The sequence below is a fragment of the Bubalus kerabau genome, chromosome 11 (genome assembly GCF_029407905.1).
Source record: "Bubalus kerabau isolate K-KA32 ecotype Philippines breed swamp buffalo chromosome 11, PCC_UOA_SB_1v2, whole genome shotgun sequence".
In the NCBI taxonomy this organism is placed as follows: domain Eukaryota; kingdom Metazoa; phylum Chordata; class Mammalia; order Artiodactyla; family Bovidae; genus Bubalus; species Bubalus kerabau.
In genome coordinates, this window is record NC_073634.1 from 67,755,001 (window position 1) to 67,780,897 (window position 25,897).

Genomic DNA, 25,897 nt, shown 5'->3' on the forward strand with positions numbered 1-25,897 from the left:
AGCATCATTGTCCCCATGCAACAACCACCACCTTATACATCACTTCCTGTTTCATGCAGCTCAAAAACATAGACTGAAGATTTATTTTTAATATGTTGACTTTATTTCTGAGCAAAGCATCGGTCATGTGTGTATTTTTCCATAGTCCCACCTTGGAGCATTTATGTAGACATTGTAAATAAATTTTGTGCAAAAAGGACTGGAAAAATGAACTGTATTATTGCAATTTTTTTTTTTTTGTAAAAGTAGCAGTTTGGTATGAGTTGGCATGCATACAAGATTTACTAAGTGGGATAAGCTAATTATACTTTTTGTTGTGGATAAACAAATGCTTGTTGATAGCCTTTTTCTATCAAGAAACCAAGGAGCTAATTATTAATAACAATCATTGCACACTGAGTCTTAGCGTTTCTGACGGAAACAGTTTGGATTGTATAATAACGCCAAGCCCAGTTGTAGTCGTTTGAGTGCAGTAATGAAATCTGAATCTAAAATAAAAACAAGATTATTTTTGTCATGCTGACTCCACTGCTTGAAAAATTTGTTTACTGCCCCCCAAATTTTTCATGATGAATGCAGTAAATATAGAAATTAATTTTAGCTCCCTAAGATATATATGCATTTGAAAATTTGAACCACAAAGTAAGTTATTTAATAATAGTCACTGATTTCTTTAAGCTGACTTAATGAACTCCTAATATCAGCAAATTTAAGGCCTAAGGGCACTAAACTAACTGTAGACTCAGATTACAGCCAACAGAATTACTCATCTAATATCAGTGAAATTATTCTTGCACATGATGGCAAACCTAAAGGACTGAGCCACGTCTTTCACTAAGGATGTTACCTAGGATGAGCAGTATATGTTTATTAGGAAATTAACTACATGGATGAAGAGACCAGACTTCAAAAATCTAATTTTTATAAATATGCTCTATGTTCTCATTGGATCAAACTGGTTATTAACCAATTTTCCAGAACAGCTGTACAGAATTTCGGCATGGCAGCCAGCTAAATGGTACAAAATAACATGTTTAAGCTGGAATAGCTTATAATTTTATTGAAATAAAATTGCTGCTATAAAAGTGCTTCCCAAAGCTAAGGAAAATATACAAATATTTTAATTAAGGCAAATTCGTTTTTAAAAAATCAGGCTTTTAGTAGTGATTGCTTTGTAAACAAAGGATGGGTCGAAGGAGAGTGCCTTAAACTCAAGCCTGACATTCAGGCCCGTGTCACCCTATAAACCCGCCCTGAACAATTCTATTTTCTATTTGAAAAGAGAAACCAGCTGTGGGTTGGGTTTACTAGGTGGCGTGTGATTGACTGACTCACCTGCTGGAGCGGCCGTGCACTCTCTCACCTTTTGTTTATGGGGCCTGGCTCCTAAACACGTGGATCCGGAGAAAGAGAGCGAGGCTCGACCTTCTGCAGCCTCGGACGCAGCGCCCTCCGCCCTACCCCGCCCCCACCCCATCTAGGGGATTGTTTCAGTTTCCCATTCGGACACAGTGGCAGTTCTTCGTCTACATAAATAGTCCATATTCGTGAAATAATTCTCTCTTGATAGGTGGTTACTAGCCGTTAACAACCATTTATTTACTTTCAAAATTAATAATAAACTTTATAAACTAACCAGCCATTTACCCCTCCTCTCCAGTACATGCCTGGGTGAGTTGGTTATTTTCAGTCTTTATTCTAGAGGAAGCTCTTGCCGGGTGGGGGAGGGAAAGAAAGGGGAGGGGAGGAAGGAGGGGGGGCGGTGGGGGCAGGCCCTGGGAGAAGGAGAGGAGTCCAAGTGAAGAAGAATTAGGGAATATGGAGGCTATGAAGACTCAAGATCATTAGTGTTCAGTGAATTAGAAAAAAAATAAAACAAACTGTGTTCTTTCCCTGCGTTCCCCTCTCTGCGTGCCTGTTTTGTGAGAGCCTTGCTCTCTGGCGGGTCCTTTTTCCCCCTGCCTGGACACCCCCACCTCCCCCTTAATGCTATTTTAGCTTTTCCTCTTGTAAATTTCAGAGCCAGCTCGGAGGTTATTGAGGACACTTAACCGAAAGAGGGAAATAATAGAGGTGCTGAGAGCGTTTTTGATGTTTCTTAAAAGGCAAAAACAAAACGCCCTCTTCTAAACAAGGGCACGCAATTGTACCTGCTTTTTATTTTCATTTGGGGAGGGGGCGCGCCGGTTGAATGAGACTACTTTTTAGTATGATTTAAATATTTTTCCAAAAAAATTAAAATTCTATCATATTTAATCAGCTGTAATTATAACACATTCGAAATGAATAATATGCCTTGACAGTATTTTTATTGTTATTGTTCATTGCATGATGTTCGACTGCTTTAGAAGCACAGGAAAGAGAAGTAAACGCGCTACAAATGGGGAATTACCCTCGTTTAGCATTAAAATTCATTTAGATAAAATTGCCACAAACATTTAAATGGGAAGATTAGTTCCCCCTCACGCCTTATTGCACTCGCTCAATGGTTCCGTTAAGAACATTTTACACGTTGGAAATTCCGTCTTCTCAGACGGCTTGCCGTTTCCTAGTTACCCACATTCAAAGCAAAGGCAGCAGCAAAGGCAGCCGCAGCAGCAGCAGCAGGGAAAAAAAAAAGTTTTGGCAACTGGTCTGCAATTCATCCGCTTCTGGCCCCAGCCTCCCCTCCGCCCACAGCAATCCGCCCCCCACCCATCACCTTTCCTCACCCCCGCATTAGGTAACTGGCAGAGTCCTGTAGAGGAAACAGCCTCTGAGTTGTACAGTATGTATATAATGTTAAATACAAAGAAATGCCGAAAAGCCAGGCTCCCCTATCCTGCTTCTGCTCTGAATGGAGGAGTTAGCCTGAATGTGCTGAGTTTCTCACATCCTCTGCTTTGAGCCCACAAGGCACGTTTTTTGGCTTTCTTTTCTGCCAGGACATTTCCAGGAAATTCACCACTGCTTTTTGCCTATATTAGACATGTGTGAAAGAATGACTTTTGAAAAGTCCGTGCAACGTCTAGTTTCTCCCTCTCCTTTCTCTTGTCTCTTTCCTTCTCCCTTTGCCTCTCTCTCCCTCACTCCCCCTTTCTCTCGCTCCTTCCCTCTTCCCTCTTTCTGCCCCTCCCTTCGCAGGGCCGCAGGAAAAGAAGAACGTCGGCTTCGACTGCCATCTTTTGGGGATTTGGAAAAACTACTCGGTAGGAATCTGAGGGAGGCGGGGGGCTGCGGGGGGTGGGGGGGAACCCCCTTATTATCCTGTGTCGGAACTGGCTCCCTTAATCTGATGCTTAAATATTTGATGTGGAAAAATTACCCATAAAATTAGTTACTAACAATTTCAAATTGAAATCACTTATCGAATTATAAACGCATTAAAGCTGTATGGATGGTATTAGGAGTTCCTCGGGAGGCAGCGGGTGTCTCCTTCCAGTGCGCCCGGCCGGCGAGCTTCGCCCCGGGGAGAAGCACCCCCGCGGAGCCTGGGGACGGGGTGGGGAGGGCGGCGCTCGGGGCGCCGGGGTCCCCGCAGCGGGAGGTGAAGTTCGGCGGCCGGAGGCTCCGTCTCGTTCGGCTCGAGGGGGCTGGGAGGAGGGAGAGGAAGCAGCAGCGGTGGGAGGCTCCGACCCCGGGGCCCAGGCGCCTACTAAGAAACTTTGTAGTGAAGTCGAAAGGTTCTGAAAAGAAAAAACACCAGCGCTACGCGCACCCTCTCGCCCGCGTCTCCCACGCGGCGCGCAGACTTTGCGCTCAGGCTTCATTGCCGAGTGCAGCGCCCCCCGAGTCTGCTGCCGGGCAGGAGGGAGATGCCTGTGGCCTGGGGCTGGGGGCTGGGCCGGCCTCCGCGTGCCGAGAGATCCTTCGGGCCGCGGCGGCAGTTGAGGGGATCCGGGCCGGAACGCGGCTGCCACTGAGTCCTAACCCTGAGTCCTGGCCCCCGGCAGGTGCAGGGCGGACAGGTCTCTGCGTAGAGCCCAGAGCACCCGGGGGCGGGGTGGGGGTGGGGGTGGGGGGGCTGTGGGAGAAAGGGGGCGGTTCCGGCACCTCCACTAGCCTCCTATCCCCTCCCCAACCCAACTGAAAAGTCAAGTCTAAGGGAGCTGCAGACTTCGTCTCTGGAGACGAGGCGACCCTGTGTCAGCGCAGAAGGTTGTGGAGAGGCACCTTCTGGGGGACTCCGGGCCCCGTTCCCTCCGAACAGCTCGACTCGGTGGGCTAGAGGCTTCTTGGTGGACTCTTGGGTCAGTCCTGCCGCGACTCTGGGAGCGGGAGGGACTGCGAGAGCTTGGGGCCTGGGGGCACTTGGGACCCGGGCAGCACCCGCCAGGCGCAGTGGGGGAGCCGTGGGCAGCACTCAACGCCTTAGGTAGGGGCTCCTCGGGATCACTTTAACGCCTTTGCAGACTTTCCCCAGCCTTTCGGATCCCAGCAGGCCCTCGGATGTATAGACAGTAAAAACCTGACGATGCGGAGCTCCCTGGTATGCGCTTGGACGCCGGGTGGAGTGGCGTGGAACTGGGTCGTGGGGTGCCTTGTGTGGCCCGGCATGTCACCCAGTTTCACTCCCCTCTCCCTGACCACCCCTCACCCACTTGACTGTGGGGCATCCTGTGGCACTTAGGTAGCCAGGTGCAGAGTCTACACGAGGTTGGGAATCCCAAGGCCCAGGACAGGGCGGTGCAGAGAGTGTGGGAAATCGCCCCTTGAGGGAGTCGCTGATGGCGGGGAGGAGCGGGGGGAGGGGTTGGGGAGACTATCTCCTTTTGGTCCAATCTTCCTGACAACGAGTCCGTCGCATTCTCTCCCAAGGCAAAGCTGTAAAGGAAAAACAACATATTGAGCAATCAGTTCGCCAACATTGGAGCTTTTAAGAGCCTTTGCCGTAAAAACGGGTGTCCCGGGGGTCTCGATGGGGAGATGGGCATTTTAGGGTTTCAGTTCTGGCGGCCCGAGCCCTGGGGTCGCTCCTCCACGCCCTGCCTTCTAACCTGCCCGGCGCGCTCAGCCCACCGCTGGGAAACCTAGGCGCTGAAGCCCTGGAGAAAAGGGATTTAGTTTTAAGCCAGTCTCCCATCGATCGGGTCGGTAATTCCTACCCCTGCCCACTCACAGACACACTCACCTCTACCCTAAAGCATTAAGTTCATTACGCGAGCAATGATCTTAATCTCCAGGCGGAAAACGAGTCCCGGGACCTCGCCGATTGGGGAAGCAGTGAATAAAGTCACCTGCTTGCGCACCGGCGCAGCCGGCTCCTCAGGGCGGGGGCCACGAGTGTCAGGGCAGGCAGCGCCCGAGTTGCGCGTTCCACGCTGGGACGTTTCCCGCAGGGGTCAGGGAACCCCGTGTCTGCTTTCTTAAGGATAGCGACCTTTTCGAAGGGTGGGGTTGCTCTCGCTCGCTTTCTTCCTCCTCCTTTCTGTTTTCTTCTTGGGGAGCCCCCCCACCCCCACCCCGCTTTGCACTTCTGCTCTCTCTTCCTCCTCCTTCCCCGCAAAGTGGCGAATTCCCCTTCCCTTCCTAGTGTCCCGAGGCATGCAGGTCCAGCACGCAGTCCGGGTAACCCATCACTTTTTCGCGCCCGCCTACTTCAGCCACCAGCCCAGGACACGCGAGGATGGGGATTGTTCAGCGAAGCCCTATTGAAGCCACTTGCTGAGGGCACCCTGGGGCTTTAAACAACCGGATTCCTCGATCTAGAGGAGATCCCTGCGCCCATTGATAATTCCATCTCAAAGAAAGCCAGCGAAGCGGCAAACACCCCTAGCAGCCGCCTGCTCCCCATTCCCACCCCCCCCCCCCAAAACCACCCCCCCGCCTTGGCATTGAGCAGCGTCTGGCACCGCAGGGAGATGGAGGCGAGCCACGCGCCCCCGTCCTTACTGGCAGACCCACGAGGCGCCAGCTTTTTCTGCAGACTCAGTTTCCATCCGACAATCATGCAAGCGGGGAAAACACACGCAAAGGCGGTGTGAACCCTGTTTCCCTCACCACCACCATCCCCATCTGATTTTCAAGACGTGCGTTTTCAGGTAGTCCTACACCGTGAACAGCGAGCTTTGTGTGTTATCTAGTGGGGGTGGGGATGGAAGAGGAGGAGACTCCCACCTCCCGCTGCAGTCTTTAATGTCTGAAATAACGAAATGCCTGTGTGGCAGCTGCTGCTTGAGCCAAAACTAACTCTTTGGAAGACGGAAAAGAGTGAAAGGCAAAGAAAGACTGTTCATTTTTTTTCCTTTGGTGCCGTTTGGGATGTCATCTGTTTCCTTGGCGACTGTGTTCAGCCCCCGGAGCCCCTGGGCTCCTGGATTGTTAGGGGGGAAAAAGCATGCTATTTCTGCACCGTCATTTATCACTGTCACCGCATAATGATTCCCCTTGCAGCCCCTTATTGATGTTTGTAATTGCATTATCTCATAAAGGAGGATGATCAATGAAACCGAGCCATGCATTCTGGGGTCAGAGGAAGCCAAAGTACTGTTTGTCCCCTTTAATACAACAAGTACTCATTATCTTTAGGTCTGCATTCAAAAAATGATCTGATCTGGGGCTGACCCTGTCGGACATCCCAACACTTTTTAAAACGCGGTTTGTGTAACCTTTTGCTTAAATGCTAAATCAAGTACCTGTCTCGCATTTCAACGAAACAAGATGCTAAAACTGAATGGGAGAAGCATTTTTTTCTTTCTCTTTTCTTTTTTTTCTTGGAGGGGTGTGGGGATGCGACCGTCTGAAGATGCACGCAATTTTACACCGCAATTTTACTGATACAATGTAGCAAAAGCAACCCCCATCAACAAGGGACGCAAGTTATCTAAAGAATGAAAAAATGGGCTAAGAGGGAGAGGTACCTGGGCGAATTTAACAAGGTCGGTACTAAAGAATAAAACCACATCCGGTTTAATTAATAAGAGTTATAAACTGAAATAATTCCCCATGATTCTGCCCTTGCTTCTCCCTTTTACAGAGTCATATCTCTTCGTTTTAGATAAATGACTTTTGTGCCTGTTCGATTCTCACAACAACAATAACTAAATCAGTTGCACTCTCTGTGTCTTAAAACCGTCTACAAACTCCAGCAAATAAAAAGAAGTTCATTTGTCTATTAAGGCAAGTATTTAGTTGAGCAGAAATGTCCCAGTAACACTGAATGGAGTTCATGTAATCCCAAGAAAATCAAGTCATCTTGTTGCACTGAAGTAAATGAAAAAATACAAAGGAGGAAAGGTCCAAGTGTAATTTTAAACTAAATGCATTATTGGACTGTCACAGTGAAAACGGTGCTTGTGTAACTGGGATGGAGGGAGTGGACATCAACTTAACTCACATTTAGCTGAAAGGTTTTAGAAAGGAAACAAGTATTCCAAGTTTGGCTATCATTTTAATTTGTGGAAAGAGGAAAAATGGAGACAGTTTTAATTAATCATCTCAAACATTAGGATAAGTGAATCCTTCAAAGACAAAATTAAGCAGAGCTTATTTTAAACATTGCAAGACTTTACCAAAAAGAAAAGTTTCCAATCCTCTGAAGATGACTTCTCCCATGTTAATAAGAGTACCAAAAAAAAAAAAAAAAGATAAAGACCAGTTGTTTATTTTTAAAGTTCTAGAAATAATTTCTTAACAATATACATCTATTTTAAATAAAAAGATCCAGATGAAAAGTCTTCACCATAAAAGAAAGTGAGGACTAGTTAAATAAAATAACGTGTCCTGGTAATTTGACACCTTGACATAAAACCTTAAATCGTATGGTAGCAAAACAAAGGGCAAAAAGACTCCCCTTGGAAAAATAACTTTAATAATAAAGGTAAAAAAAAGTTTTAATTGTGTTGAACCACCATGTAATATTTCTCTAAAAGGCATATTCTTTGAACAAGTGTTATTTCCCAGGAATTCTGTCAAATCACTTTGAAATAATATATGTTTTGTATTATTTAAATATTCTGGCACTTCTGTTCTTTGAAAAGGCTCAAACTGAAATGGATATGCAGCCACGCATATATTTACTATAAATGGTGTCTTGTTGTTAACATAAAATATTAGAGGGAAAATAAAACTTTGGGCTTTGTCAGTTGAGATAGCATTTTTTTAGCATAATACTCTGATTTTCAAAACACACAAATAAAACCCCTTGATTTTAACCAATCAACACAAGTCTTTCTCTTATTTGGCTGGGGATCTGGCATTCTGTACATTTTCTATTTTTAATATTTAGTGTTATAGCCCACGGTTAAAATAATGAAAAATTAGTCTCGTTTCAGATATTATTTATTTATGGAACGAACATGATTAAAACATAAACACACACACAAACTGCAGCTGCAACAGAAAAAAAAACTTGATTTACGGTTATTAAATCTTTGATCGCCATGTTAATGTTTCTTTTTCTACCTTTCATTTGCATTTTAATCTATCGAATCTTTACAATTTTGCTGCCTCCTATTTCAATGATTGATTACAGATCTGAAATAAGAGAAACCAAGCCTAGCTTTTCTTTTTCCTTTCTTTTATTCGCTTTCTTTTTTCTCTTTTTTTTCCTCCCCCTCCTCTTCCCCCTGGGTAGATTTCTGAAACTTTCTCTCAATGCTAATGTAGACAGGACAAATTAATTCTGCTCTTTTAAATGTCAAAGATATAAATAAAAAATGTTTTCTGTCCCTAACGTGAATATTTTCCCAGCCGCTTGTTTTCCAGTCGTAAAAAATCATCCCAGCAAAACGCAATTAACAGTGAAACACACACCCACGGCGGCGTGGATTTTTTTTTTAAAGGACGTGTGTTTGTGAGTTAGAGAAAGGTGAGAAGTTCATCGTCCCTTCACCATCAGTAGCCCAGACGCGGCTTTTTTAAATTTTTTTTCTCTTTCACACACAGAGATTCAGTCTCTAGTTCTATCTGTGATCTAAGTCACACAAACAAACAAAAACAAGCCTGGTGGGGGCTTGCGGTACTTAAGTTGATTTCTTGAGACAAGCTGTATAAAGACAAAAGGGGAAGCGAAGCAGGACTGTTTGTTTTTTTTCCCCTGGCTTACCACTGCCCCTTTGCCCCTTTCTACCCCCAGCTCTCCCCACAACCCCTCCCCCGATTCCCCCCGCTCCGCGGATAAGGCGGTCATTTGCTGACCGCTTTGCCCGTAAGCGTCACTTTTCGCGCTGGCATGAAAGTGAGTGTGGCTATGGTGTTGGAAGGCGCCGGCCGGTCGGAGGGTGGGCGCATCCTCCTGGGGGCTCTGGAAGGCTCTGGCCCGGAACAGATTGCGCCTCGGGCCGGGCTAGGGATCCCGGTTTGGGTGGGAGACGCGCACCTCGCCCTGGAGGAGGAGGCGAGGCCCCTGCGCTGGAGCCCAGGCCGGGTGGGAGTGCATACATTCTCTCCAGCCAGCCACACGTCTAGGCACCTGAAAGGAGCGCCCGCACCTCCAGCCCACCTCCGCGTCCGCGCCCATATGCGGAGCCTCGTTGATGGGTTTTTATGCCTGCGGGCGCAGAGGAGCCGGCAGAGGAGTGAGGACGGACTTCTCCGGCCGGCCCAGGCAGCTCGCGCTCTTGTCCGCGTGTGGTGTGCCGTGCCTGGGTGGAGAGCGAGCCGGGAGAAGTCGGAGGGATGCGACCCCACCTCGGAAAGCTCTGCGTGGGCAGGCACACTGGCAGGAAGCGGGATGAGGGCCATGAGAGGGAGAAATGGCCCAAGCAGTCTCTCCAGATGGGCTTTTGGACTCCGTGCGCACCCAAGGGCGTGCCCACGGACAGGTCGTAGAACGTCTTCCCCGGGTCGGTCCCCCGGGCCGACCTTTTCTCCTAGAGACCGCTTGGGTGGCTGCTGCGACGGGGGCGATCTTCATTAAAGTCGACTCACAGGCGGTTAAAATAGAGACACGGGTGGGGGAAAGACATTTGATCCTGGCCGACCCTTTGTCTTGAAGCAGATTAGGTAGCCTAAAAATAAGAGGAAAAACAGAAAGTCTAGACAGGAAAACTTATTGTGTTCACAAAATATAAAAATGAACCCGAGCGGTCTGGTACCTCAAAGGGTGAAGATAGATCCTTGTAGACAAGCGAGAAGACAAGACTGGGAAGATTTAAAGTGAAAGAAACGGCAGATTATTAAGAAAGTAATAGTAAGGTGTCCCATACACTACAGTTTTATTGTTGGGTAGTAACTACCCGATTTATTTATTGCCAGGTCTGTATAATAGAGATAATGACCACAAACTCAAGATAAATTCTTAGGCGCCCAGCCGGACAATTCTTTTTTATTTAAGAGAGCGAGTCTGAAAGGTGAGCCTCATCTCTACTCCTCGAAGATTTGTCTTGCTTTCTACCATATTATAAGCATGACATGCAAATAAATAAGTGCTGTGCAGTCTGTGTGGGTAGGCCTACAGGATTTATTTCAGGTGCGAGAGGAACATACACAGAATACGAATTTCCGTAGGAGCTGCGGAGTAATGCCTTCCCTCTCCTTCTCAGCTGCCCGCTCCACCCAGTCTGCCTCCCTTTCCGTGGGAGCAGAGAGCGTCCCCTGATCAAAACATTAATGTGTCATGTCTCAACTCCCTATTTCTTGACATATAGGTCTGGGGAGTGACGAGGGGCAATGAAAAATGCAAAATGCGTCCCCAAAGTAGGTTGACTAGCCGGAATCGCTTAAAGTCGGATTCCCGCCGACAAAGGGAAGGGCGAGTTGCAGTGGCCTTCCAGGAGGGGGGCGGCATCGGAAGTATGTTAACATTATCTTCAAGGATGCAAAATAGTGCAAAAAGTTTGCTGTTCTCGATCCGGTACGGGCCGTCGCCGGCTGGACAGGTCCCAAGGGGAGCCTCCTGGCTCTTGGGACCTATCCGTCTTCCTTGGCCCTCAGTTTCTTTCGGTGAGCCGCGTAAACTCCTAGAGTCAGGTGATGGAATTATAGAGGACCTTACTCCTTGACCGCCAAGGGCAGAAGGGAGAGTGAGGTCTCAGGTGTTGGCTCCATCTGAGGCAATGGTTGCAATAACAGTCACCCGGATGGCCTTGAACAAGGCGGCCTCCGAAAGCTTCTCAACTCCCACCTGCGCTCGGTGACAACTCAGGCGGATCCGAGCCTGCCAGGATGAAGTCAGTATGCTCTTCCGATACTTTTTCCCCTTTCTTACTCATTTTTGGGGTTGGGCGGAGAGGTAATTTCAGACATAGAATGTTTCAGTCTCACAATACCCACTTGTACTCAGAACTTCCTTCGGTATGTTTGGTCTGGATGACAACACCTGACAGCGATGATGAAAAAGAGAGTCGCAGGGGAAAGGGGAGGGGTGGGCGGGTGGAGTGAGGGAGAGAGGGGTGTGTGGATGGAGGTGGGGGAGAGGAGATAGAGGCCTAGAGGCGGTGGGAAGTAGAAAGGATGGGGCAGGTAAGGAGAGGAAGCAGAAAGCCAGCGGAGAGGGAGAGCGACAGAGAGGGGAGTGAAGAGGCTGTAGTAGTAATTTGGTGGTTTGTTGGAGGGATGATATGAGGCTGAGAACCAGGACAGCCCTCTTCAATCTTTTGCAATCTCGGTGTCATTCAAGCACAACTTTATCTTTGAACCAGCATATCTGTTTCAATGATTTCCATAAGCACATAAATTATAATCTTCAGAGCCTTCAATATTTCTTTTGGTACTTTATTAAGTGTTATTGCAGAGGCCATTTATGAAGTGAATGATTCAACTTTTAATCTTCTGAACATTAAAGTGTGTTCCACTGAGTTTCCTTTTCCAAGGAATCTGAAATAACAAAAAGAAACTAAGCTCATTACATGAAAAAGTGACAAGCGTTTTGCTCTCAGCCTGGCAAGTTGCCTTACTCACTTCAAAGGATGATAAACTAATTGTTTCCAGAGTTTATAAGTAATTAAGCTATTATTGGGGGAATTTATGTAACAGTTTTATTTACTATAGAATTTTCTAGTCAGAATAGCCAGAGACAAGTCTTCAAAAATAACAAGATTTTAATAATTGAAAATGTGCCCTTATTGTTAACAATGAAAGCTATTTTATTTTTAAAAGCATTGGAAAATGTAAATAAGTATAGTTTTCTTCCAGAGTATGTGATAGGTGGAGGACATTATGTGTAATTAATGCTGAAAGGAAAATGAACGTGTAATGACTTCCAAAGATTAAGACATCTGTAACTACCAAGTTAGGTTTTTAAAGTTAATTTTAAAAGTCATTCAGCTCGAATCATCTAAATGTGTCAGTTAGGAAAATATATGTTATGTCCTTTTACAAGTCCACATAGAAAGTTTAAAATGAAAACTTTAAAAATCTTTTCAAATATAGTAAATATAGACTTTTTTCCTCTATATTTCAACTCATGTTTGTCATTTAAAAATTAGTTTTGTCCTAAATGAAACAATATTTATTAAAAGAAAAAGTATAACTTCAAAAGGAAATGATGAATTATTTTAAAAATTTCAACAAAACGTATGGTACTTTAACTGACATATTATTTATGTGTGTAAAAATTTACAATTTTGATATATTTTTTCCATCAAGGCGGCATCAACTTGGTTTTCATTTTTAGAAAAAGTCTTTTTCACTGTCACATAAAGAATTTCAAAACTAATAGGATCTTCATTTTAGAAGAAAACGTCTACAAATAATAACAAGAAATAAATGCGATAATCCAAATAAATGAGTACAAAATCTCACATGAAGTAAAATAAATTTTCTGGAAGTTGTTTGCAAAAAAATTAAATTGTGAGCTCTATCAATATCCACTCCCTATACTACAAAAAGTGGGAGTGAGCTATAACAATCATTAGAAGGGGTGGACTCTCAGCCTAGCAAATACATATATATATATATGACATATGCATTTGTTTCAAGTAAAATTCCTCTAAAGTAAAAGTCTGGAGTTTACTGGAAATTATATACAAAATGTTCTGTGTGTTTCAGGGTTGGTGTTGTTCTGTGAAGTCTGTGTAAACTGTGGCAGTTGAGACCTGTTGTTGTGTCACAATGTCTGATTCAATATTTGCTGTAATGCATTTTCTTTATTCTAATAGACTAGCATTGCATTATTAAAAACAAAAACGAAAGTACTCTAGTTAGTAGTAATGCAGCCTCAATTGTCTAACACCACTCCGTGAGTGACCTTATGGACTCCAGGCACACTTGGATTCACTTTAGGGCACTTCACTGTTTCAACGGACTTCATTACAGAAAGACAATGGTAACTTTGTTGCAGCCGGCACCTGCAGTATGTCACACAACACGCGGGCCACACCTTGCCAAGACAGCGGCAGCCATGAGAGCAGGAAGTCAACTCTAGGCAAATTTTATGATAGGAACAAATTATTCCTTCTGCACATCCTCCACAATCTTAAGGAGACAATTAGAAGTCTGTTTTTTGGTTTCCTTGAAGTAAAAATATTGACATGTTAAGGGTGCTGCAATGACTTTAATGCTTAAGAATTTTATGGTACACTGAGTTCAAGATGTCCATGATAATATAGTCCGGATAGAGACATATTGTTACACTATACCTATTGTTGTTTAATCCCTAAGTAGTGACCAACTCTTTTGTGACCCCATGGACTGTAGACTGGCAGGCTCCTCTGTCCATGGGATTTCCTAGGCAAGAATATTGGAGTGGGTTGCCATTTCCTTCTCCAGGGGATCTTTCTGACCCAGGAATCAAACCTGCATCTCCTGTATTGGCAGGCAGATTCTTTACCACTGAGCCACCAGGAAGCCCTATGCCCAACTCAAAAAGTCTCCTCTAGTGGCGATGGTGTGTGGTCGAGGTGGCACTCAATCAGTAACCGAACTTACGGGCACTCTGATTAGTATCCTGACTTATCAGTGACCCGGCACTCCTGACTCTATGTCTAGAACATCATGTTATTTATCTTAAATGGATCTTTTGCCCAATCTGTAGATGATATTAATTTGTTTCTGCTTTGTAAATCACTTTGCACTGTAAAATGTAGTAGGGAATTGCTTTAAATTATATTGACTATAATAAGTTCCTCTTTCAAAAAACCCCAGACTTTTTCCAGAGGAGTCCTGACTCCTAAGGGAATATTCCTGTATTCTCAAAGTTGAGACCGTCTCTTAGAATCTTGAGATGCTTTTCTTTGATTTGCCCAGCCTGGTCACCAGATAGGGCTTATTGTTTCAAAGCAGTTGCTAGAGTGATTAATACATCTATTGATTAAGTTGCTTCAGTGAAATAAAAGGTGACTTTTCCACCCACGACGGGACTATGATCCAGTCGACTGAAAAACAGTATCCTTACTCCAAAGAGAAGAGGGGAGGCCAGCTGCTAGCATGCTTTTCCCTTTCATGAAAAAAATCCACAGCATGAAAAGAAAAACCATATTTTTACTAATTTTCTCTTAAATTGTGTGTTATTCTATTCTGGGTGTTGCTTTAAATTTTCATATGTTTCTACCATAATACATGGAATCATTTTTAAGACTGAAGAAGCCCCATGAATGCATGCATGTGCATGTGTGTGTTTTGAAATCTTGAGCACCTCATGTCCCCTAAGCCGTGAGCAGGACACAGAGGGTTCTGCGATTAACAGGACATTGTCTCTGATCTCAAGAGCTCAGCCAGGGTTGGAGCTGGTAAGGAAACCACAATCCCGACCCATCCCAGTATACACAGGAACTGTGGGGACACAAAAGTTGAACCAGTTACCTGGAGGAAGTAGAGCCCCTGAGGGCATTTGTGGTGAGCTCGTGACAAGAGGAATAGAGATCGGGAAGTGTTTTTATATCCAAGTTCAACCAGGAAAACAGTAGCCACTCTGAGTGTTATATACAAGAGAATGAATTTCCTGTAGTGAGTTGATTACACGGGGGACAAAAGAGGCTTTGAAGGCAACCAGAGCTGAGCAATCTCAGGAGACTGTTTCCCCAGTTAGACCAAAGGGACAGAGGAAGCAGGGATCAGTCACCTGGTAGAAGATGGAACCCAGGCAACCTATCTAGTGGAGCTGGAGCTATGGAGAAGACAAGAAAAGGAAAAGTAGTCTGGAATCTTGCCTTTTACTCTCTCATCCATCACCAGGACCTCCTTTCAGTTAAAACCAGCAGGGAACCAGCTGTTGCAGAACCCAGGAAACATCAGATGGCCCTCCTGGAGTATAGAGCAGGACAAGGAGAAGCTTTGATTGTGAACAGTACCAGGAGCAACAGAGCTTCTAGGCAGATGTGACCCTTCAGTGGTCTTTTCTTTTTCTAAGTGAAAAGGATCATTGTTAATTTCTGAATGGACTAGTTTGAGAATGTTAAAGGAGTAGAAGGGTACTCTAGTCAAGGCACTGAGTTGGGAGAATGCATGGCTTACCTAAAAATGGCCAGTTTGCCAGTGTGGCTGGAGCAGAGAAGCAGGAGGAGATATAGGACATGAGTTGAAAATTTTAATAGCTAACCAGTCCATCCTAAAGGAGATCAGTCCTGGGTGTTCATTGGAAGGACTGATATTGAAGCTGAAATCCCAATACTTTGGCCACCTGATGTGAAGAGCTGACTCTTTTGAAAAGACCCTGATGCTGGGAAAGATTGAAGGCAGGAGGAGAAGAGGATGACAGAAGATGAGATGGTTGGATGGCCTCACCAACTCAATGGACATGGGTTTGGATGGGTTTCGGGAGTTGGTGATGGAGAGGGAGGCCTGGTGTGCTGCGGTTCATGGGGTAGCAAAGAGTCGGACACGACTGAGCAACTGAACTGAACTGAATGGTGTGAAGATCACCTTACATCTAATGGCTAATGGTGTAAAGGAGGCCAACTTACCTGCCTCCTGAGAAATCTGTATGCAGGTCAAGAAGCAACAGTTAGAACTGGACATGGAACAACAGACTGGTTTCAAATTGGCAAGAGAGTATGTCAAGGCTGTATATTGTCACCCTGCTTATTTAACTTAAATGCAGAGTACATCATGTGAAATGCTTGGCTGGATGAAGCACAAACTGGAATCAAGATTGCAGGGAGAAATATCAATAACCTCAGATATGCAGATGACACCACCCTTATGGCAGAAAACAAAGAAGAACTAAAAAGCCTCTTGATGAAAGTGAAAGAGGAGAGTGAAAAATCTGGCTTAAAACTCAAACAATCAAAAAATAAAGATCATGACATCCAGTCCCATCACTTCATGGCAAATAGATGGGAAAACAATGGAAACAGTGAGAGACCTTATTTTGGGGGCTCCAAAATCACTGCAGGTGGTGACTGCAGCCATGAAAATTAAAAGACACTTGCTCCTTGAAGAAAAGCTATGACCAACCTAGACAGCATAAGAAAAAGCAGAGACATTACTTTGCCAACAAAGGTCTGTCTAGTTAAAGCTCTGGTTTTTCCAGTAGTCATGTTTGGATGTGAGAGTTGGACTATAAAGAAAGCTGAGTGCTGAAGAATTGATGCTTTTGAACTGTGGCGTTGGAGAAAACTCTTGAGAATCCCTTGGACTGCAAGGAGATCCAACCAGTCCATCCTCATGGAAATAAGTCCGAATATTCACTGGAAGGACTGATGCTGAAGCTGAAACTCCAGTACTTTGGCTACCTGATTCAAAGAACTGACTCCTTGGAAAAGACCCTGATGCTGGAAAAGATTGAAGGCAGGAGGAGAAGGGGACAAGAGAGGATGAGATGGTTGGATGGCATCACTGACTCAATGGACATGAGTTTGAGTAAGCTCTGGGAGTTGGTGATGGACAGGGAAGCCTGGCGTCCTATAGTTCAGGGGGTCACAAAGAGTTGGACACGGCTGAGCGACTAACTGAACTGAATGGTGTGAAATGACCAGTGGCTTCTGTAGCAGCTCAACATGTTAGCAACCATTAACCCCCTGAGGCCAGGGTAAAACAGATTATAGGGACTGACACTGCAAAAACAGAGACATAGATCTCCGTACAGGTGCACTGGAGCTCACTGGCACATAGCATTCCTACAAAGAAACACAGGCAATCTTCTTGACTACCTTAATTTATACTGCTGTTCAAATTAGCCACAAGGCCAGTGTCATTTTCATGAACAAATTAGAAATTGTTCACTAATCTCAAGGAGACATCCCTGTCGCAAGTTTGGTGTTCAGAGGGCTAAAACAAAGATTTTTCTCTACTCCTACATAGTAAGAATAATTTGATCTGTGACCGCATAGATTTCAAGCTCATGATGATAGCCTGAAGGAGATGGAGCTAGAACTAGGGAGCTAAGAAACCATCAAGGAGGCTGTTGTGATAACAGTGAAGTCCAGGACTAAGAGTGATGGATAAGATAAGATATTTAGGAGAGAGGAGGCTAGTATGGATATGCAGGTGGAGGATAAAGAGAAGTTGAAAGCAAGGAAATGGTTTCTGGTTTAGAAAGGTGGGCAGATTGTGGTTCCATTTGCTGTGGCAGTAACTTGAGAAGAGGGGACATGTTGGAAAGAAGAATGATAGCCTGGTTTTAGACATTTGGAGTTTAAGAAACTGGTGGGTTATCAAGATAAGGTGTTCATTAGGAAGATGAAGACATAGCATTTTCGTAAACAGGTGTGGGCTGGAGATAAAAATTTAGGAGGAGCCATTAAAGTAGATAAAATCATTCTGGATCTCTTTCAAGAAGTTTATCATGAAGGAAAGGCTAGGTGTAGGGCTGTCAATAAAGGGGAACACGATGGGGGAAGGATATCTGATTTTGAAGATGGGGAAAGCTTGGGCGTATTTGCATAATGAGGGGAAAGAGGAGGGAATGTTGAAATTGGAGCAGAGAGGTGTTAAGTATTGGGGACATCTGTCAGCAGGGTTGGAGATTGGGCTATGAATCAGCAGTAGGATATGCCAGCTCCTAAGACTGAAGGCAAGGGAAGGCCACAGATACATGCCCACGTATATGTAGAGGGTGGTGGAGGAAAAACTTGGGGCAGTTCACAGCTGGTAACATTCATTTTCTGTTTTGAGATATGGAGTAGTCACTTGATGAATGAGGGGTTAGGAGGGTAACCAGGTTTTTGCATTGAAAGTCCCACTCCTGGCCCCAGCGAACCCTCTTAGTCCTGGACACACCAGGAAGATTGGTCACCCTAAGGGTAGCAGAAAGGGAAAGACTTGAGAAGATTAAATGTTAATATCACAATGGAAAATGGGAGAGGGAGCTGATGAGAAATGCAAAGCTCACTGGCCAGTGTCAAGACCATAAATAGAATTGGAGACCCAAGGGCAGGGTTTTGTGCATGGCTGTGGGATTTTCTTCAGCAAGGCTTATGCATTTTGAGTAGTTTTATCTCAGGAAGGAGTGTGTTAACTCATCCTTGTGTGTGTGGAGGACTTTTTGCCGCACAGAGTCTGCAGTGTCAGAGGTCTCATTCTGAGGCAGGAGAACAGTGAAACTGAATGTCAGTGTCACCAGAGATAAAGTCACCTGTTAGGTGGAAGGTTTTTCTGTCAGTGGGGTGTGGCATTATTCTTTCTTCATCATTGATGACACTGTGTTATGTTTACATAATTGACAACTGGTGGAGTTACAACATTCCATAATATCTTGAGGCACCTGTGAGATATAGTCACGACTTCATGGTATATCCTCTCTCTAGAAGAGTGACTCAGAGACTGTAGTCTTTAAGCAGTGTCTTGAGGTAAGAAGGAGGGGCTAAATGTCCTCACCCAGCATGTCACGTTGCAGGCTCTCCCCACATGCCCTGAAAAAGACGTGCCACGGAAATGTTTTGCCTTTGTTATTGACTAGATTGTATACTCTTCTATCTGGTAGTATTTTCACCTTTGTTGGTTATAGAAACAAAGAGAAAGGTAGCCATGTGGTTGTCTAGCTGGTAACAGGGCAAATGGGGCAATCAACTCCACTCAGTTCAGTTCAGTAGCTCAGTCATGTGATGCCATCCAACCATCTCATCCTCTGTCGTCCTCTTTACCTCCTGCCTTCAATCTTTCCCAGCATCAGGGTCTTTTCCAGTGAGTCAGTTCTTTGCATCAGGTGGTCAAAGTATTGGAGCTTCAGCTTCAGCATCAGTCCTTCCAATGAATAGTCAGGACTCATTTCCTTTAGGATTGACTGGTTTGATCTCCTTGCAGTTCTGGTTTGAACTCCGATAAGTTGATTCAAATACATATCTGGAGTACTGCTTTTTCTTTTTTGGAAAAATGAAACTCGATAGCTTCCAATTTCTGTAAAGACATGTTTTCTCTACATTTTGTTCTATAATTAGAACAAGCCAGTACCTCTAAACTTATAGTAGGGGGCAGATATAGGATACAAAGGGAACCCTGCCAACATGAGTTTGGTGAAAATTTGAAACTCAGCTTGGCTTGGGGAAGGTTTACATATACCATCTGAAATTGGTTTCAGCTTTGCTCAGAGACTCTCCATCAATGGGCTGAGGATTCAGGCAATAGGAACTTTAGGGGCTAGATCATGGACAGAGGAGCCTGGCAGGCTACAAAGAGTCGCAAAGAGTCGGCCACGATTGAGCACACACACACAGATTATGTCCATCCCTGCAAAATTCATATGTTAGAATCCTAACGAGGGGTTACTTAGTACCTCAAAATGTGACTATATTTGGAGATAGGGACTTAAAATGGGTAATTAAAGTTGAATGAGATCATATGGATGGACCTTAACCTGGTGTAACTGGTGCCCTAAAAATAAGAAGTGTTTGACACAGAAAGAGACAAGAGGGATGCACAGTTCAGTTCAGTTCAGTCGCTCAGTCGTGTTCGACTCTGTGACCCCATGAACTACAGCATGCCAGGCTTCCCTGTCCATCACCAACTCCCAGAGCTTACTCAAACTCACGTCCATCGAGTCGGTGATGCCATCCAACCATCTCACCCTCTGTTGTCACCTTCTCCTCCTGCCTTCAATCTTTTCCAGCATCAGGGTCTCTTCCAAGGAGTCAGTTCTTTGAATCAGGTGGCCAAAGTACTGGAGTTTCAGCTTCAGCATCAGTCCTTCCAGTGAATATTCAGGACTGATTTCCATGAGGATGGACTGGTTGGATCTCCTTGCAGTCCAAGGGACTCTCAAGAGTCTTCTCCAACACCACAGTTCAAAAGCATCAATTCTTCAGCACTCAGCTTTCTTTATAGTCCAACTCTCATATCCAAACATGACTACTGGAAAAACTATAGCTTTGGCTATATGGACCCTTTGTTGGCAAAGTAATGTCTCTGCTTTTTCTTATGCTGTCTAGGTTGGTCATAGCTTTTCTTCCAAGGAACAAGTGTCTTGTGTCTTTTAATTTCATGGCTGCAGTCACCACCTGCAGTGATTTTGGAGCCCCCCCACAAAATAAAGTGTGTGTTTCCATTGTTTCCCCATCTATTTGCCATGAAGTGATGGGACCAGATACCATGATCTTAGTTTTCAGAATTTTGAGTTTTAAGCCAACTTTTTCACTCTCCTCTTTCACTTTCCTCAAGAGGCTCTTTAGTTCTTCTTTGCTTTCTGCCATAAGGGTGGTGTCATCTGCATATCTGAGATTATTGATATTTCTCCAAGCAATTTTGATTCCAGCTCACACACACTGAGAAAAAAACAATGTGAAGACACAGGGAGAAAGCTGCCATCTGCAAGCCAAGGGGAGAGGCCTCAGAAGAAACCAAACCCACCAATTGTTTGATTTTGGACTGCAAGACATCAGGACTGAGCAAATAAATTTCTGTTGTCCTTGTCCCCACCTCCATCTGTCTTGTATTATGGCAGCCCTAGCTCACTAATACAGGGAGATGTAGAGTTTGGGTTCCCAGGTGACGCAGTGGTAAAGAATTCACCTGCCAATGCAGGAGACATAAGAGATACAAGTTTGATCCCTGGTTTGGGAAGATCCCCTGGAGAAGGAAATTGCAACCCACTCCAGTATTCTTCCCCCAAAATTCTGTGGACAGAGGAGCCTGGCAGGCTACAGTCTAGGGGGTCGCAAAGAGTAGGACATGACTGAGCAACTGAGCATATGTATGTACATAGAGTTTGGATTCCTTTACCATCTGAGAAAATGTAGCCACATCAGTTGATCATTCTTAATGTAAAAATGAAGCCAGGATATGTCTGCTAAGAAAACTCGGAGTCTATCTCCACTTTATTTATATATTAAATACTTTTGTAGTGCTTACCATGGGAGACGATAGTACCACTCTTGTCCACTCCTAGACTTTGCTGAAACTTCTTTACCTTCTAGTGTGTCCAGATCTGCATAAACTATATTGGAGTCATTTTTAAAATACAGTATGTTTCGAATGACAATGCCACATTTTCTTATGAAGTTTGGTTATGGAGTCTGCAGGCAGTGTTTTCATTATGTTTAGTAGGAATTAAACCTGCATCGGAGCACAAAGGTGAAGTCAATGATTTTACTCCTTTTATTAACTGTGAAATTTAGGCCAGTCATCCTATCTGGTTAATTCTCTTTAGTATTTCGAGTATCTCAGGTTGATTCTAATGTTTGGCACTTTTAATTAAAAATGATTTTCTCAAATCCTCCTAGGCACATGATGTTGACAAGAGAATCTCCGTGGCATCAAGTTGTGTGTTTCTGTGAATAATATGTTGATATCAGATTCTACTGAAAATGTTGCAGAAGACCAAAAACAGATCTGACATTGTCTTGTGAACCTGTGTGTAGCTGTTGACTTAGAATAATCTGTGCTGATTTGTAAAGTCTGCTTTAGAGAAACCATGACAGGTAAGGTACTGAAGCTGCTGTCAACAGCAGGGTGTTCATTAAATGTTTTCCTCCCATCAATTTTCCTGGTCATTGTTCTCAGGAATAATATGAGTAATTGGGAGCTGGGAAATCTTATGGGAACGAATCCTAGTATCCTCATTTCCTTATTGTATGACTTTGGCGACATCAATCATAGTAAGCACCAGTTTATTCACCTGTAAAATAGGGATGAATTCTGTCTTCCAAGCTTACCTTACAGGTGTTTGTGGAAATTAAATGATGAATGTCTCTGTGGTGCTTTTTATTTCTATTTATTTATTTTTGTGTGGTGGTACTTTTTCAAACATGCCATATACATTTAAATCTCATCATTATTACTGCATTCGCTACTAAATGGATTAACTTCATGACCCATTTGTTTTCTCACATTTTAAACGAAGTAGCACCTGGGCTCCTTGCAGGGATAAAAGTCATAGTAAACGAGGATCTCTTGTTTGATCTGGGTTCCCAGAAGGACTCGGTGTTCCATCATATTTTAGGGAGCTGAAGCTTGGTGTTGATTTTAATTTTAAATCTTACATTAGGTAGTGCTTTTTTCCTACTTATTTCCCCAAGATATACATTTTTATAGCCAGTTTACTCTTTTACAAGATGTAAATGCTGCCTCAGATGGATATCTTCCAGAACCTCATGTCAAGTTCATGCAGTGTGTGAAAATGTGTTGTCTCACAGGGTGGGAAGAATAGCTCCTTCCCTCTGGCTGCCTTTCTGAAAGCTTGTCCAGTTTCTAGGGTTCTGATTACAGCTGTGCTGTGGAATATGTTTTCTGAATAGAAGAATGATGAACAGAAACCTCTATCATTCTCTATTAGCAAAGTGCATTAAGAGAACCCAAGCAGGTAGCTTTTCCTTCCTGTATTGAAACATCAGTGAATGTCCAATAATTCTCACATAGTTCCAATAAAATGCTGCTTTTCCATGCAAATTATAGTCTGGAGATTGGGCCACACCATCCCGAGTGTTCACCAAGACTATCAGGAATGTGGGTGAACTGGAATGTGGTGTGGGGCGAGGGCATTGGATTATCATTGTTGTTGCTGGAGTTGAAGGATGGGCATCAGCTTGGGGTGGGGGGCTTAAAAGGTGAAAGCTTTTTTATTACGGAAAAATTCCAAATATACACAGAAGAAGAGAGACTGGGACAACAGATCCCCATACATCTCTCACCCAAATTCATGAGCTGGGATGATCGACATTATGTTCCTTTTGCTTTGTCTGCTTCCCTCCTGTTCTCACTCTCTCTCTTTTATTCCATAATATGGTAAATCAGACTCTAAATATCAATTCTTCTCACTTTCAAATACTTCAGATGTATTTTTAACTAATAATGACTTTGTCCTGCTGTAGTTTTAAATTTAAAAATGAAAAACTTTTCAATTTGATATATTTTAAACTTAGAGGAAAGTTGCAAGAAAAATACAAATAACTCCTGTAATGCTATAACCTTTTACCCAGATATCACTAACTGTATACATTTTGATTTTTGCTGTATCATTCTTTCTTTCACGTGTAACTTTTTCCTAAGCCCTTTGAAATTGGTGACATGCTATCTTTTAATATTAAATACTTTAGTGAGTATATTCTAAGAAAAAGAACATTTTCATACATGCTGCTGCTGCTAAGTCACGTCAGATGTGTCTGACTCTGTGTGACCCCATAGACGGCAGCCACCAGGCTCCCCTGTCCCTGGGATTCTCCAGGCAAGAACACTGGAGTGGGTTGCCATTTCCTTCTCCAATGCATGAAAGTGAAAAGTGAAAGTGAAGTTGCTCAGTCGTGTCTGATTCTTAGCAACCCCATGGACTGCAGCCTACCCGGCTCCTCCACCCATGGGAGTTTCCAGGCAAGTGTACTGGAGTGGGTCTCCAGTGCCTTCTCCGATTTTCATACATAAGTACTGATAAATTACTAAAAGCAGGAAATTGAATATTGATACAATAATGTTATCTAATATACAGTCCATATTCAAATTTTATCAATTGCTGAAACAATGTCCTTTATAAGTATATTTTCCTGACTTAGAATCTCATCTAGGATCATACATGACATTTTACTAGTCATCTTTCTTTAGTGGCCTTAAAGCTGGAATAAACAGTTTCTCAGTCTTTCTTGGGCTTTCCTGGTGGCTCAGCGTTTGTAAAGGATCCGCGTGCAATGCAGGAGATTCTGAAGACTCAGGTTTGATTCCTGGGTCAGGAAGATCCCTGGAAGAAGACATGGCAACCCAGCCCAGTATTCTTGACTGGAAAAATCCCATAGACAAAGGAGTCTGGTGGGTTGCAGTCCATGGGGTTGCAAAGAGTTGCACACAGCCGAGCAATTGAGTGCATGCACGTGCCCACACCCACACCCACACCCACAATCTTTCTTGGTCTTTCTTGACCTTGACCCTTTTGAAGAGTTGTTGTTGTTCAGTCACAGGAGTCATGACTCTTTGCGATCCCATGGACTGCAGAACGCCAGGCTTCCGTGTCCTTCACAATCTCCTGGAGTTTGCTCAGGTTCATGTCCATTGAGGCTGTGGACCATCTCCATCTAACCATCTCATCCTCTGCCACTCCCTTCTCCCTTTGCTTTCAGTCTTTCCCAGCATCAGGGTCTTTTCCAGGAAATTGGCTGTTCGCAAAAGGTGGCCAAAGTATTAGAGCTTCAGCTTCAGCATTAGTCCTTCCAATGAATATTCAGGGTTGATTTCTTTTAGGATTGATGACTTTGACCTCCTTGCAGTCCAAGGGATTATCACGAGTCTTCTCCAACACCACAATTTGAAGGCATCAATTCTTCAGCACTCTTACGGCAGAAAGTGAAGAGGAACTCAAAAGCCTCTTGATGAAAGTGAAAGAGGGGAGTGAAAAAGTTGGCTTAAAGCTCAACATTCAGAAAACTAAGATCATGGCATCTGGTCCCATCACTTCATGGGAAATAGATAGGGAAACAGTGGAAACAGTGTCAGACTTTATTTTTTGGGGCTCCAAAAATCACTGCAGATGATGATTGCAGCCATGAAATTAAAAGACGCTTGCTCCTTGGAATAAAAATTATGACCAACCTAGATAGCATATTGAAAAGCAGAGACATTACTTTGCCAACAAAGGTCTGTCTAGTCAAGGCTATGGCTTTTCCAGTGGTCATGTGTGGATGTGAGAGTTGGACTGTGAAGAAAGCTGAGTGCCGAAGAATGATGCTTTTGAACTGTGGTGTTGGAGAAGACTCTTGAGAGTCCCTTGGACTGCAAGGAGATCCAACCAGTCCATTCTGAAGGAGATCAGCCCTGGGTGTTCTTTGGAAGGAATGATGCTAAAGCTGAAACTTCAGTACTTTGGCCACCTCATGCAAAGAGTTGACTCATTGGAAAAGACTCTGATGCTGGGAGGGATTGGGGGCAGGAGGAGAAGGGGATGACAGAGGATGAGATGGCTGGATGGCATCACCGACTCAATGGACATGAGTCTGAGTGAACTCCGGGAGTTGGTGATGGACAGGGAGGCCTGGCATGCTGCGATTCATGGGGTCGCAAGGAGTCGAACGCAACTGAGTGACTGAACTGAACTGAACTGAACAGCCTTCTTTATAGTCCTACTGTCACATCCATACATGACTACTAGAAAAACCATAGCTTTGACTATATGGACCTTTGTTGGCACAGTGATGTCTCTGCTTTTGAATATGCTGTCTAGGTTTGTCATCGGAGAAGACAATGGCAACCCACTCCAGTATTCTTGCCTGGAAAATCCCATGGATGGAGGAGCCTGGTGAGCTTCAGTCCATGGGGTCGCTAGGAGTCAGACACGACTGAGTGACTTCACTTTCACTTTTCACTTTTATGCACTGGAGAAGGAAATGGCAACCCACTCCAGTGTTCTTGCCTGGAGAATCCCAGGGACGGAGGAGCCTGGTGGGCTGCCGTCTATGGGGTCGCACAGAGTCAGACACGACTGAAGCGACTTAGCAGAAGCAGCAGCAGGTTTGTCATAGCTTTTCTTCCAAGGAGCAAACATCTTTTAATTTCAGGCAGTCACCATCCAAAGTGATTTTGGAGCCCAAGAAAATAAAATCTGTCACTGCTTCCACTTTTTTTTCCCATCCATTTGCCATGAAGTGAGGGGACCAGATGCCATGATCTTCGTTTTTTGAATGTTGAGTTTTAAGCCAGCTTTTTCATTCTCTTCTTTCATCCTCATTAAGAGGCTCTTTAGTTTCTCTTA

The 25,897-nt window shown here is 44.2% G+C and overlaps 1 protein-coding gene and 1 long non-coding RNA gene across 3 annotated transcripts in view; one reads left to right on the forward strand and one right to left on the reverse strand.

Moving 5' to 3' along the window:
- LOC129623261 (uncharacterized) overlaps positions 1 to 1,437 on the reverse strand; it is a 24,146-nt gene extending 22,709 nt beyond the window's left edge. The window contains exon 1 of the long non-coding RNA XR_008700439.1: positions 1,336 to 1,437. This is a non-coding gene — a long non-coding RNA (uncharacterized LOC129623261). The remainder of the gene's footprint in view (positions 1 to 1,335) is intronic.
- The window catches only part of MEIS1 (Meis homeobox 1), a 165,444-nt gene extending 143,517 nt beyond the window's left edge, over positions 1 to 21,927 (forward strand). For both annotated transcript variants that reach the window (XM_055540490.1, XM_055540491.1), the window contains one exon: positions 21,453 to 21,927. Coding sequence is in view for 1 of the 2 variants with exons in the window: in XM_055540491.1 (XP_055396466.1) it covers positions 21,453 to 21,460 (8 nt within the window). In the remaining variant the exon portion in view is untranslated. The remainder of the gene's footprint in view (positions 1 to 21,452) is intronic.
- The last annotated feature ends 3,970 nt before the right edge of the window (positions 21,928 to 25,897 follow it).